The sequence below is a fragment of the Pundamilia nyererei genome, unplaced genomic scaffold (assembly GCF_000239375.1).
Source record: "Pundamilia nyererei isolate P.nyererei 1_Seehausen unplaced genomic scaffold, PunNye1.0 scaffold00017, whole genome shotgun sequence".
NCBI lineage: Eukaryota > Metazoa > Chordata > Actinopteri > Cichliformes > Cichlidae > Pundamilia > Pundamilia nyererei.
In genome coordinates, this window is record NW_005187418.1 from 1312279 (window position 1) to 1326918 (window position 14640).

The 14640-nt window shown below is 40.9% G+C and overlaps 1 protein-coding gene across 1 annotated transcript in view; it reads left to right on the plus strand.

Moving 5' to 3' along the window:
* LOC102215416 (corticotropin-releasing factor receptor 1-like) overlaps positions 1-14640 on the plus strand; it is a 93995-nt gene that overhangs the window by 67524 nt on the left and 11831 nt on the right. Inside the window, exons 9-12 of the mRNA XM_005725741.1 lie at positions 2280-2340; positions 5654-5726; positions 13532-13617; positions 14425-14560. Coding sequence (XP_005725798.1) covers positions 2280-2340; positions 5654-5726; positions 13532-13617; positions 14425-14560 — 356 coding nt within the window. The remainder of the gene's footprint in view (positions 1-2279; positions 2341-5653; positions 5727-13531; positions 13618-14424; positions 14561-14640) is intronic.

Consider the following 14640-nt stretch of genomic DNA (forward strand, 5'->3'; position numbering starts at 1 on the left):
CATTAAGTGGAACATCAAACACTTCTTAATAGAGATAGAAAGGCTTAATACAAGTGTAACTAACAAAAGTGTAGCAGTTCAAAATAAAACAGCAAAAGAAACCTGATGTAACCCTACTTATGGTTTATTAGCAAGAATGACCAAATTCCCACTAGGCCAGTATCAGATAATCTAGGACTGACAGGAGCCCAAGGTATACGCATCAATAAGGAAGGACCACACCAAGGTAAACAGTGCACAGCTTGTTATATTTGACACAGCAGCTGCAAATAAATGTACTTGAAACAATAAAATACAAAATAGTTCCCCCCTAAAAATAACAAACTAAATAAAAGTGTGCGCATACAGCTTTCTCTGAGTCAAATGTATGAATGAATAATGTTGGATAACTGATGGATGTTTGGGGCCGTTCAGTTTGTTTAACTGTTGTCCTACCACACGCCGGTGAAGGAAGCTTCAATGGGAACGAAGCTCTGCCTTCAATAAAACCTCAGCAAATCCTATCCACTTTTGGGTTCCACTTAACTGGAACTGTGGAATCACTGCTCCTCGATGGAGGTTTGCTTCAGACTGCGTTCGTCTGTCCAGTCATCCTTTGACCAGATAACAAAAAACCTGACGTTGAACAGGGTGAAATTCGGAAGAACCAAAAAAGCTGCAGCAGACTCCGTTGCAACTCCTAGCGATTCAGCTTCGGTAACATTAGTATGCCGAGCACATGACACTGTATGAACAGGAATGAAAAGGCAACAAATCATCTGATTTGTCCACTTCTTCCTTTAACCCCAAAAAAGAAATGACTAAATCGTTTACATCATACACCCAAAAATTACTTTCTACTGCTCTTTTTGTCTAGCTGGGCTACACCGACATCATGACAATACAGATAAAAGATGGTGGCTAGCTTGGTTTGAGAGCCTGTATAACCTCTAAAGCTTCATCTAGCTTATTCTTCCATTCAGAAAGACACAACCATTCAGTTAGAATCACCAATTAACCTATCCACAATAACTGCATGTCTGTACTGTTCGAGTACCCTGCACACAAAGTCAAACCCAGGACCTTGTTGCTGTGAGGCAACAATAAAGTAGTTGTTCCAGCATTAAACTAACCTCTTCTGGAACGAATTTAAAACTTAAAGTCAAGAAAGTAGGTTTAATTTTCCTACTAATCTCTCAGAAAGAATTCCCAAAATGTCAAGCTAAGGACACTAAATGCTTTAGGGTTAGATTCACTTTGACTAATGGGAGTGTGTAGGCCCAGTCACACAGGCCTACAAATATATCGAAACTCCTCCAACCTGCCGGCCACTAGAAAGCTGTAGTTGCCGGGGGGTCGCTGACCAGCCTGTAGGCCCGTGTGACTAAAACCTTATCAAAGAGATATCTCAGAGTCCAACTATGAATTTCAGAGCTGTGAGTTTCATCTCAAAAGACATAGCTGAACATCAGATGCTATTTTATCAAACAGCAGGAGGCAGTTGACTTGATGGAGATCTCAGGATTTTGTGCGGCAGCTGGAAAATGCCTTGGTGTGCAGTTCACTGTCAGCCTGTTTCACATTGTCAAACTAAACTTTGAGTTGTTGAGATTAGGTGTATTGTCTAGCTGGATTACATTTCCCTCCGGGGATGATGTGAAGGCTCGGTGTGAAGGACAGACCACAGCACATTTCATCAAAATAAATAAGGTCAGATTTTCTGTGCTTCGCTATATGTTGGATCACTGGCTTCGGGAGGACATCATTGCTTTCCACAAGTCAGGAGGTGGACAAGAGGAGAACACTGCAAGAAAAATGTAATTTATCAAGTAATCTGGAGCTGTGAGGGGAGAATTTCCTGCTGATGACAGTAAATTTCCCGCAGCGTGGAAATATTCCAGACATTTGACTTAAATGTGTGACTCGTTGGCTCGTAGGGTCTTGACACTCCTGTTAGTATCATTTAAAAGTGAGTGATGGCTGTTTTTTCTGCTTTATTAAGCTTTTATAAGTCGGTAAATCACGAGATCACGCCGCATTATCGTCAGCCAGAGTCCAGCTTTTTATTCATTCACAAAGAAACATTCAGATGGTGACAAGTCTTGGCTTGCATCTGTGGATCACGGCACACAGACAACAATTGCTCCTGACAGAGCTTGGCAGTCACTGGTGCTGTGCTTTTAAAAAAAAGAAAAGGATTTAATATTCCAGCATGAAATCCCTGAAGTGATATTTTGTGATTTGAATAGCAGAGAAAGATGAAAGAACCACCTGTCATTTTGTGTTTTTTTGCCTTACAGGTATACCATTCCCGATAATCGTGGCGTGGGCCATCGGGAAGCTCTACTACGACAATGAGAAGTAAGCCTCTTTTCAAGATATTCAACAAGGAACTTTTTATTCTATCCGGGTAATAAAAGGACAAGGGCAAAGCGTTACATTAGGGAGATGAATGTCTATTAATAATCAGCCGTAATCACATTTGCATTGTACAATATTCTTAATTACACTCTAGCCCTGCCAGCATTTCATTGGGAGTGCTTGCTCTCTTTTCACACCTATTAGTGAGGTGAAAATTGATTCGGCAATTTAGAAACGGGCGCTGAATAATTGGAAAAGTCGGTTGATACGCTAGATTTCTCTAATTGTCACCAAATGCAATTAAAAGGCCAAAACCAGATTCTCCAAAGTCCTAAATCTGACTCCCCTGTGCTTCTGAGCTCTGCTGTGGTCCAGAAACTGTTAAAAACTGTGAGTGACATATTCCTTCATTACCACGAGCATACGCTGTAGTTTATTTTGATTCAGTCCCCCCACACAAACCATCCTGCTGCCAGAAATATAAAAATCGCTAGAGCAGTGAATGCATCGGAATCAATTTAATGGCCAAGTCTGATGACACATTCAAGAAATTTGGTTCCAGCTCCCATCAGCAGCAGAGAAAGTGTCTGCAGAGGGAAACGTACACAAAGATAAGTAAAAAGTATACGCAACTGCATTAATGAGATTTTCCTGACAGCGAGTTGTCTATCGAAACATTAAGCCTGCACAGACAGCTCATTTACACAGCTCATTTAAACCGAATAAAGTTTTATCCCACTGACCAGTGCAAGACCGTGGGTGTGATTGAACAGTCAAATATTCACACCATTTCTATGTTTTACAGAAAGCAGGGTTTCCCTCAGAAGTGATATTTGGGTTCCAAGGACCTCGTTAGCTTGCTTGGCACCATATTAGTGTTACTTAACACTTCCCAGTAAATGATGCAGTCAGGCTGAAGGTTGTTGACGTCTCCGGTCTAGCTGATGTCTTGAAACTGACTGTGAAGAATGAACGCAGACTTCAGAGGCAATCTTGATGAAACGAAAGACAAGCTGTTTATTTGGATGATAAAAACTCCAACGTGAATCCAAAACAAAGTCCAAGATACAAAGTAATAACATCCAGGCAGCACAGCACATTACAACGCAACTAGGTCTAAGTGAAAGACGAGGTACATATACACACAGACGAACGCGCTGTGTGCTAATGAGGAGTGGAAACAGCTGGGGACCAAGAAACAGGTGAAGCTAATCAATGGTAACGAAAAGACAGAGGTCAAGAGACTACCGAGATAAAGCAGGAAGTGTTTTCACACAGAAGCACACATAAACTTGACACAGAAAGATCCAAGAAAGGTTACAAAAAACTCTACAAGCTTGCCTTAAACAGAAAACTAATGTAAAAACACTGAAACAGAGAACTAAAGGCTAACAATACAGTTCACTCTAACCTTAACCAGAAGTTTTCAGGGTTACAGAGCTTGTTCACTTCTTACTGGGTTACAGCGTCATGCTGCATAACTACTCACTACTCAGAGAAGATACAACAAAGCATTTTGCATGGAGAGAATTTAAACCTTTTGGATTTCTCTGACAAGCATATATAGAAGACAATAGAATCTAGTCTGCAAGTTTCCTTGCAGAGAACCCAGAACTGGCCTTGATGCATTCATCAAGGTGTGAGTATTAGATAAACAACACTTAGCTGTAGAAAGGAAGTGCTTGCGTGAATGAGACATGTTGCATAAAGAACTTTGAATACTCAAAAGTACTATACAATATAAGAACCAACCCTTTTACCTCAAGAATTACAGAAGAAGGCTAAAGTTATACTATCTATTATACTCCATGAAAAGATCTAAACAACACATAATTTAATGGAAGTCACCATTGTAATTCAAGTCTAACTCTAAGCCTTTAAAAGTCATTTTGCAAGCTTTTCTTTCCTTCTTTTAGTTTGTGACTTGTGGTCTTATAGTTGTTAAACGCCATCGTGTGAGCGCTTACACTGCTTTGCAGTTTTTAGGTTGAGACTAACATGCACAGTTTGAAGATATCCTCAGTATATCAACCTGCATCATACAGTACAGGGCTCAGCTGAGCAGCAAAACACACAATCCAAATAAGCAAAGCTCAAGGAAAGCAACAACCAAACAAAATGACAACAAAAAGAACCCAGGCTGCAAACAAAGACCTGACAGCTGAAGGAGGGAACGCAAACCTCCCAGATACACGAGGCAGCAATCAGCTAAACAAACCCCGACAACACGGAAGCAAAATATGACACGTGAACAAATGAAAGTGCTCCGTGAAAAGAAAACAACAAATCAAATGAAGGCCAGTGATATACACAGATACAAAACCATGTCGACGGTATGAGGAGAGAGGGAACAAATGCAACCAGGCTGCAGAGATGATGGAGAGCAAACACACAAAATTCAAAAGAAATACAGCAAGACGCTAAGTTAATCCATTCCTCTACAAACTGATTGAAATCCTCCAGAAAAAGATTACCATTGATTTAACTCTTAGGCCTAAATCTTTGCCGATGATGAAACACAATCCCTCAGATAGAGACATGGGATTTTTCGTGGTAGGGGTGGGGGATACAGTTTTTTATTTGTGTGTGCTATTGTGCTTTTCCTTTCTTGAATGCCACAAATTTGGAGAACTTTTATTTCAAACTCATTATCAGTGAGGACTCAGACATCAGAGGGTTAATTATCGAAACAGAGTCACTCTGTGGTTCTTTCATTTTTAAGGGGTCAGTTTGTGCTCAAGGAGCATTTTTCGTAATTCATCAATGAACACAGACTTACTGGAGCCCCTGTTTACGCACGAATATCAGTATATTAAGAGTAGAGACTGTACAAACAAGGGTGTGGCACAGGTAGTGGAAGAGTGCTGTTTGTATTATTACACAGATAAAAATAGTCCCCAACAAATGCTCGGTTTAATCCTGTTTGAGTACGATTTGATGAAAACCGCAGGGGCCAGCTGCCACCAGCTGCCTTATTCCCTCTTGATTCATTTCAAGAAAATTACATAAGATCCTTTCTTCTGTTCTCACGAGGCTGGCAGATGTTTTCATTTATATTAAGGCAGAAGCCCTTAAATGTTACTTGTTTTAAAGGGTTAAAGTCCTGAGAGTATTTCCCACCTCTGGCTAAAATAATCTGGCTATAACTCATATTTTGGGTGAATCACTGACTGGAAAACACATGTTTAAACCCCTTGAGCACACATTGGGAAATGAATGCCAACACATACCGAAGGGGAGGAGATGAGTGACAATATAAATGGACCTGCTCGTTAGAACAAACCATGACTGATTGCTTTTGCTGACATTTCAGGTGCTGGTTTGGGAAGCGAGCTGGCGTGTACACCGACTACATCTATCAAGGTCCCATGATTCTGGTTTTAGTGGTAAGAGTCTCTTTTTTTGCCCTTCAGTAGTAGCATGTGCTTCAGAACCTGCTCGACATAATTTGCAGGTACAATTAGTCCTCATTATGTCTTTGAAATGCCTGACAGGCGTGAAAAGTTGGAAAGTTGAACACATATTTCAATGATAAATGAGCCGGCCCGACGCTAGCTCTATCAAGATTAACGTTTAACTTGACAACCTCTGGGACTCATTTTGGACTTCAGGCATAAAAACATGAATAAAGTCCAAATATATGTTCAGTCTTGAAGGAATTATCTCTTACACTAGGCTATTTCCACCCCCTGGGGTGGGTGCCTTTCATCACAAATCAGCTTTTGCAAATCTGTCTTGTCACTTGAACTGAAAATATCTCTCATCTGCATCCAGTTTGCCGTCAAATCACAGCTGAGATTAATCTTCATTCTAAACTGTATGTCAGCTCCAAGAAAGACTTCTCCTTCAGCATTCGGATATGTGTTTTTGTGACTCACCCTCGCCCTGCCAGCCGTCCCTTGTGATTCTGAGCCCTTCAGCGGGGCTCATGTGAAAGGTCCTCGAGATTTTACAGAATAGCTGGGGACTCGTGTGAGCTTTGCTCAGCTCTCGTCTGGATTAACCCTCTCCTGTCTGAGCATCCAAAATACTGTCCTCAGTCCCCAATGTAGATAAGTAGAATCGATCCAGTGCTGTGCTTAAATGTAAGAATTAGAGGAGTACGCTTTTTCTATTTTGTAATTTTACACAGAGGAACATGTTGCACTTTTACTCTACCACAATCACCTTTACAGATATGTCCTAACATAAATGCATTGTTTTTCATCTACATGTATTGATATCATTTGAATATACAAAATATTAGAATAGAGATCGGATTCAAAAGACAGATCCAGCTCAAACTGGTTATCGGTACTTCTGTAGAAGATGAGAGAGGGAGTTTTGACTGGCCAAGTTAATCTCTGAAGTATCTAGTACTCTGATGATGATGAGATGGGAGATGATGAGATAGCCTTTATTTGTCAGTTGCAGGTCTTTTGCCCACAACCGAGATGACAGACCTTGCCGACCGTACATACAATACAAACATCACATTGGGGAGACAGGTCAGGCCAGGTAGCGAGGAAAAAAAAACATCGAAATGTGTAACACAGAAGGATAATAATGCACAGATATCAACACACCATAGCACAATAAACACAGACAAGCAACATGGGAAAGAGTTCCAGTGTGTACATCTGATCTGGGACCGCTGCAATCTTTCGACTGCGCCTCCAACTGACCCGATGTCCACATCAGAGGGGAGGTAAGCGTTGGAGGTGGCGTTGGATCCGGGGTAGGAATGGGAAGGAACAGACTAAACACAGTCGTTATCAGGGTGTTTTGTTCAGCTCCAGCCTTGCAGCTGGCGCCAAAGGGGTATTCGCATAAGTGATGGTATTTTTTTACTTTAGTGCGAACAGCTCATCTGAATTTCAAAGCAGTTCTACAGTCCAACACTGGTCTCTCAATCTCTCGTTGGAGAGCCGTGAGCTTCGCCATACTTGCGTTCTGTGATGTTGTCATTTCTTGTGCTCAACGAGCCAATTTCTGAGAACTCACGGCAGTCCAATTTGCGCCCCGAGATGTTATTCCGAGCGAGCCCTTCCGAGATGTATCCAGTCTGCAGTCAGAGGTCTTGTTCTGAGTATTCACAGCAGCCGTAGCCTCTCCAAGATCTTATCCGTGCTGACTCAATGAGCCCATTTTGAGAAACTCACGCCTCTCCCATCGTTCCAATCCCAGCGGGCAGCCTTGTGGGGGTTTGAACAGCCGGTTCCGCTTTCTTAATTCTTCGATAAGTCAGGGCCAAGCCAGCTCCGATCAGCCAGAACCCTGTTACCATGGTTCCGAATAGGTAGATATCTTCAGCACTCAGGCTCACCCAAGCCCAAACTTCTCGTTGAGAAAGGGGTGTAAATTGCATTTAGGGACCAGTTGATCCGATCCATAATTCCTCTTTTAGGTTTTAGTGAACAGACTGTGAGAGAGTGTTCCAGGGAAAATACAAAAAAAACACGAGACTAGACACGGACATAAGCAGGGAAGATAAGTGAGAGGAGAAAAAGTGCGTCCGCCTCCTCCGAGAGCCAAAGAGAGTGATGGAATGAAATTGTCTTACTTGGGATTATCTGGACATGAATAACAGGGGAGGTCCCAGGTCGACAGGAAGGTAAAAGAGAGGATCAGTGTACCCTTCGCACTTAATGTGTGCCCCGAATGTTCAAACAAACTCTGCACTCATTCCAGTCCTGAACCAAGCCAGCTTTCTTCCGATTGGCTGCCCCTCTGAAGCAAAACGTTTTAACAACATTTTGTTGGGGCAGGCAAACATGTGCCTTGGTCAGTGTTGGGTAGTAATGAAATACATGTGGCGGCGTTACGTATTTAAAATACAAAATATGAAGAATTGTAAACAGTTACCGTTTAAAAAGGTAGTATTCAGAATACAGTTACTTTGTTGAAATTAATGGATTACACGGCGGTCTTTTCCTGTTTCATATGTTAGGCTATGCCCTCTCTATTTTTGATCATTTCACTCCAGTGGAAACCCAAACAAAACACGCATTAAGAGGCTCTAATGTCTGTGTCTCAATCTCACGGCCCATGTCACCTCTACTGCGGCATAATGGCATAGCATGTATGAAGCATGTAAATATAATAATAATCACTGCAGCCAAGAAGAGTGCCTGACGAGCCCAGTTGTAAGTAAGCTATTAAGACTCGACCGTACGCTGTGTTCTGTTTTCCTCTGAAACAATAAGTTCCGTTGGAGCAGCCTTTCAACGCCTCTCTCTGAAAGTTGACCCAGACAACAAAGTAAAGCTAGTTTTCGGCTACGAGCCCGACACAGAACCCGACGTATTAGCCAGAGGTCCCTTTACTACGGTTCGGAGCCACGGACCTGTTTTATATACGCGCTGAATAGTTTTCTATACGAGATCGCTGCAAAAAGTGCAGCCTTACCTAATGTCCACCTACTGTTACTCATTTATATTAAGATTTAAAAGTTGGTATTGGTATGGCGAGTGTCCTTCAGTAATAGTAATAAATCACACAGCAATAGTACATTCATGTAGTTGTAAAAAGCATGATAATATATTAAGTAATCCAAAGTATTCAGAATACGTTACTCTCATTGAGTAACATAACGGAATACATGGGGCATGTAATCTGTAATCTGTAGTGGAATACATTTTAAAAGTAACCTTCCCAACACTGTCTTTGGAAGACATAATAGAGCTTTACAATAAGCATTTAGTAGACTGAACATTTACTAATTAAAAAACAACAGTTCACTTAAATATATATAAGTAAAAGTTAGCAGATCTTATGTACAAATGCAAATGTTTTAGACGTTAAATCATTTTGCATCTATAACTCTTGAGAGTGTAGCGTTTAAAGATAAAACGTAACACATATGAGCGAGAGTCAAGTTAAATAGAAGTACAGGCTTTAAGCATCATCTTGCCTTTACTGGGTTGTTTTTGGGCAGTGGGGTTGTTTAGCGTTCCTTGTAGGATACTGCAAGCCGGACTGAGATGGTTTGGGTCGTTTTTTGCCCATTTTTGGTTTCGAGTATTCTGAAACCTGAGCTATGAGCTCACAGAGATGAGTTGTCCATTCTCAAACCTCCGTATTTGAAACGTAACATTTTGGCCCTGTTGGATTTGAAAGTCCACTTGAACAGGATATATATGAGATAATATTAGGAGAAGCAGAATAGGTCTTGTTTAACTGAAGGATCAGATTATTTCCTCCCCCTCTACAGTTCACGTCTTCACACACTGTCACTGTTTGATCACGTCTTTGCTCAGTTTGGACTTTTTTGTCCCTGCTGGCTCTCGACTGGTCGAGTGACCTCCCCACCCAACATCCAAAACAGCACACCCTTATCCTCTCTTCTTTGAAAAAAAAAGGAAAAATCATCTCTTCAAGAGGCTCTTTACTGTGTTCGCTCCTGCTTTACTCGCCCCTGGAGCACATATCTGTCTGCTCTAATATCTCTCTGCTACTTTCCCTGAAATTTCTCCGGTCTTCCTTACAATGGCATGTTCTTGCAGGCTTTTATCTCTGTGCCCCAGCACTTAATCCGACAGGGTCAACATGTGGTCACCAGGATATTCGTGGTCTGCTCTCTGAGGGTGTTGCGTCGGTGGACTCTCCAGGCATCATCACCAGCGGCTCTTAATATCAGCAATAAAGTAATGTCCTGCCTTAATGAAGGAATCTGGGATGTTATTAAACATTGCATGAGCTTAGTTAGACCAATAGAGTGCAGGGTCCCTGAGAGGCTGCCATACATCTGTTCAAGCCAAGGTCGGGTCAAACCGGCCCTGGAAAGTATTCCTATGTCTATTTTTACTCCCATGTGACATATTTCACACTTATTTCACAAGCTATTGATTTTGTCATTCGTCACACAGTGGAAAAATAATCTCAAGAAGCACTTTAGATACACAAAGAACATTTTTTAAGCAAGATTAAAGGAGAATGTAGGCATTATGTTAGATTTCTCTCTGTGCCAGTAAAGCCTCCTGTTTAACTAAAGCCTTAAACAGCTTAGTGCCTTATCGACATAGAGCTCCTTGTTGTACAGAAGCTGTTAACGTTGACTGACGTGTACTTCAACACCATCAACACGCACACTCTGTTTATTTTGAGTCATCTCCATCCTGCTGTCATAAAGGGTGGAAGAAGAAATCATTTTACTTGTGTGTAAAAGCAGCAGAAGCCCCGTATTGAAACACTAAAACTATCATCAGCTAAAAGTGATTAAAATCTATAATAAAAATAAAAATAAACTGTCAGTGTGTTTTAACGTGTAGCATTTCACAGCTGTGATGGATGGAGTTGAATTAGTGTGTAGTTAGTGGGTACATTATGTAGCCGTATCATGTGTTAATGATAAAGGTCTACATCACCCAACAAGACTCCAGCTTCCCACATGATCTTGAAGTGGATAAGCAGAAGAGGATGGATGGATGGATGACCCCAACCGGTCGCAGCAGATGGCCCCGCCCCTCCCTGAGCCTGGTTCTGCCGGAGGTTTCTTCCTGTTAAAAGGAAGTTTTTCCTTCCCACTGTCGCCAAAGAGCTTGCTCATAGGGGGTCATATGATTGTTGGGTTTTTCTCTGTATCTATGAAGCGCCTTGAGGCGACTTTTGTTGTGATTTGGCGCTATATAAATAAAATTGAATTGAAATTGAATTGAATTGGACGGATGGATGATAAGGAGATATTAAATAAGAAGGAGATCTGGGAATCTGGGCGAAGTCTGATCTGCCAAAGGCGGCCGTTGACCTGTGCCTGTGCATAGTATGTTTTTCAGGAGGGAAAAACCTTTTTAAACCTTGTTTTGGTGCAAAGACGCCAAACTTCTGAAACGCTTTTTATTGGCTCTTATTGGTGATTCTTTACTTTCATGTCATAATCCAAGCGTTTTCTTGAGTTAAGCATTGGATCCTTTAATATTTCTCTGTTCGGGTTTGTACAGGATTTAGTTTTATTGCTTTTAAAGCCCTCTAAGTTTCTGATTATTGTGAGGGTGAGGTTTGATTCATGTTCTGTTTTCATTATCATTCTAGTAATTTTACACTTTAGTTCCTGTTTTATTATGTGAGTTTTCAGTGCTTAGTGCTGACTGTTATATTGTTCAAGGGTTAGTTTGTGCAGCTTTGTGTGCAGTCTCGGGTTATTCGATGCCACTCGTGGTTATATAATAAACTCCATTTTGGACATTATTGTCATGAACTTCTCCTCAGCTTTTAAAACTCATCTTTTATTTCATTTTTTTGTCACCTGCATTCTGCATTTGGGTCCAACAATCCACATCCTTACAACAGCCCAGTGATCTTTAAAGCTAAACATATGCCCCTTTACCCCATTCACTTAGACGGGGACTTCAAAATATTTGTTTTTCTTCTAGAAGCACTTTGTCATCATCGGTGCTTGATATTCAGTAGCTGAAAAGAAAGTACTAGTGAAGGTGCATCAAAAAATGTACCAAAGTACATGACCTCAACAAGTATATGCAAGTACATTTGCAACTGGACATATTAATCTGTGTTAATGCACTGACCTGCCCAGCTACCATTCTTTCAATGGCACTAAATGTTTGTGTATAACTTTTAAATGTGAAATGTAACAAACTGCAATATTTAACTCATTCACTGCCAGCCATTGGCAGTGAATGAGTTAAACCCATTGACTCATTCACTGCAATTGACGGCTATAGACGTCAATGGCAGTGAATGAGTTAATCAGGAATTGAAAACCTGCCTAAAGTCCACAAACAGCATGTCGTGTCACGCTGGTGTCTGCACATTTTAAAGCTTCAGCTTCAGACCTTGCTTGGATGAGATGTTAGCATTAGCAGAGCTTGGTTATTAAGCTGTATTCATAAACTGCACAGGTAATGACACAGGTACAGACTTGTGATCATAACTGCCATATTATTGGACAGATAACTGATTATGGTACTACAAACTGGGAATGGGCCTCATTAAGCAGCTAGCACATCTAATACCCTTCTCCACATCCTTTTGGTAAACCCCATATCAATCTAGATATTTAAGCTTCTTTACCATGCATATGGCTGTTGCTGCTTCTGCAAGAAGCTTTGCAACCCACGTTCTATCAGGTCCCTCCTCTTCACACCATGCCTGACTACCTCAGTCTCATCGATGTCATTGTTGCCTGCTCTGTACCACCGCTGTCCCTGCCTTAGGCCTTCCACACATGTTTGTGGAACGTGATCCTTGCAGCACAGCCGGATATAAATTACCGTAGATGGAATAGCAATCATATTTTGACTCTACTGATCTTGACAGAAATACAGTCAAGTGGTCCAGTTGAGTGACCCCAATTAACTGAGGTGAAGCCTAGCAGGCAAAGCCAGGCTGTAAACATGTTTATTTCTGCAGTAAAGTTGGGCATTTTAATACACAAGTCTATGGGGACCGACTTGCTCTTGGAGCCAGCCTCAAATGGCCATTTGTCAGCCCCAGAGTTGGCAGTTTGAGCAGCATGTCAAAGCACAAGTGAATTGCAACAACACATACTGTATGTTTTGAAGGAAACGTGATTTGCATGTGGGACATATTCTCTGCAAAACAAAAATTCACCACAAAAATGGCTTATAATCTTATAGGTGAGTCCTGTGTTTGCAAAGAACAGCTCACATTCCTTTGGTTCACCTTCCCTGACTAATTTTTAAATGTAAGGTTTTAATGTGGTTTTGTTTTTTGTTTTTTTAACTTTATTACCTTTGTGGTTTTTTCAATGTATATTAATGGAACACTTCTGTAGTTCTATCTACTGCACAACAAGTATGCCCTGGGTGCTAATGAAGAAACCTTGAACCTCAGTGAGCAGCAGTCAATAATGTCAGAAAATGAGGTTTAAAATCATTTTAAAAGCCATTTAAAGGAAAACGAAAGGTGAAAGGGGTTAAGCAATATGAAGAGCACATCAATGAGGAGTAGATGGAAACAAAATAACCTTCCTCTGACACTGACACGCACTGTAAAGCCTTCATAAAGAGGTTCACATTGATTTACAGTACCTTTATTTATTTCAGATGAGATTAGTCCATATCATTAAAAAAAGAAAAACATTAAGGATGAAACTATCACAAAATATACAGACACTTGTTCCAGTATTTACCCACCAGACACCATATTACCCAGTCAGAATAAAAGAGATAAAATTCAGATAAAATTTCCTACATAATCAGTACCATGTTTACTTTGCTTGATTTCTCCACAGATCAATTTCATTTTCCTCTTCAACATCGTACGAATCCTGATGACCAAACTGCGAGCCTCTACGACATCAGAGACCATCCAGTACAGGTGAACTGAACGTTACCTGCTGTGAAAACACTTCCTCATTGTAGTGTGTGTTTTTTTTTTTATACCACTTGCTTTTGCTTCTACCTGTTATAGAAAATGTGTTCCTTGGCAAGTCTGCCAACTACATTAGCCAGTTTTAGAGACACATTAGGAAGTTGGAAGTTTGAAGACTTAATTTGCAGGTTTTCCATTCAGGAAATCTTCTTTCATGTCCTTTGCTTTCTTTTATTTGATAATTTATTTGATTTTTTTTTCACTTGTTTTCACTTTCACTGTGACAACACTTGTGAAAAACAACTAAAAATAATGTGATTATGTTTGGCTTGGTTTGGGCACTAAGAAGGATTTGGTTTGGTTTTGCCACTAAAACTGACTTGGTTAGGTTTGGTGCAAAAGCCTAAATATTTAGCCACTAAAAATCTGGTTGGTTTAATGTACTAAATAGTATTTTGTCAGGTTTAGACAGCAAAAACTGGGTAAGGCTAGGTTTGAGTGAATGGTTTGGGTTAAAACATGCCCCTTCACAATAAAACCCTGCACGCTGAATGTCTAGTTGAGAGTGACTTATTCTTCTCAGTAATTCCACTGGACAGTAAAGGACACCTTGTGTGTAAATGAGCCAAGCTATTGTGAAAAAGCCACGAACTGAATGTGCTCTGCTGTACCTGAAGCATAGAGACCCTGGATCTTAGTCACGATTTACACTTAATCCTCAGTCAGGTAAAAGGATCCAAAAAGAGCCTTTAACACACAGTGAGCTGAGCCTGTCCGTCATGGTTGTCTGATCTGTGGTTTCTTCGCCTGCAGGAAAGCCGTGAAGGCCACGCTCGTCCTTCTCCCCCTCCTGGGAATCACCTATATGCTGTTTTTTGTCAACCCAGGGGAAGATGAGATCTCTCAAATCGTCTTCATCTACTTCAACTCCTTCTTGGAATCCTTCCAGGTACAATTTGTTTAAACAGTGGAGCCTTTCAGAGACAATCAGAGTATAATGACATTTGTGTGGGTGGATTTCTTTTTTTT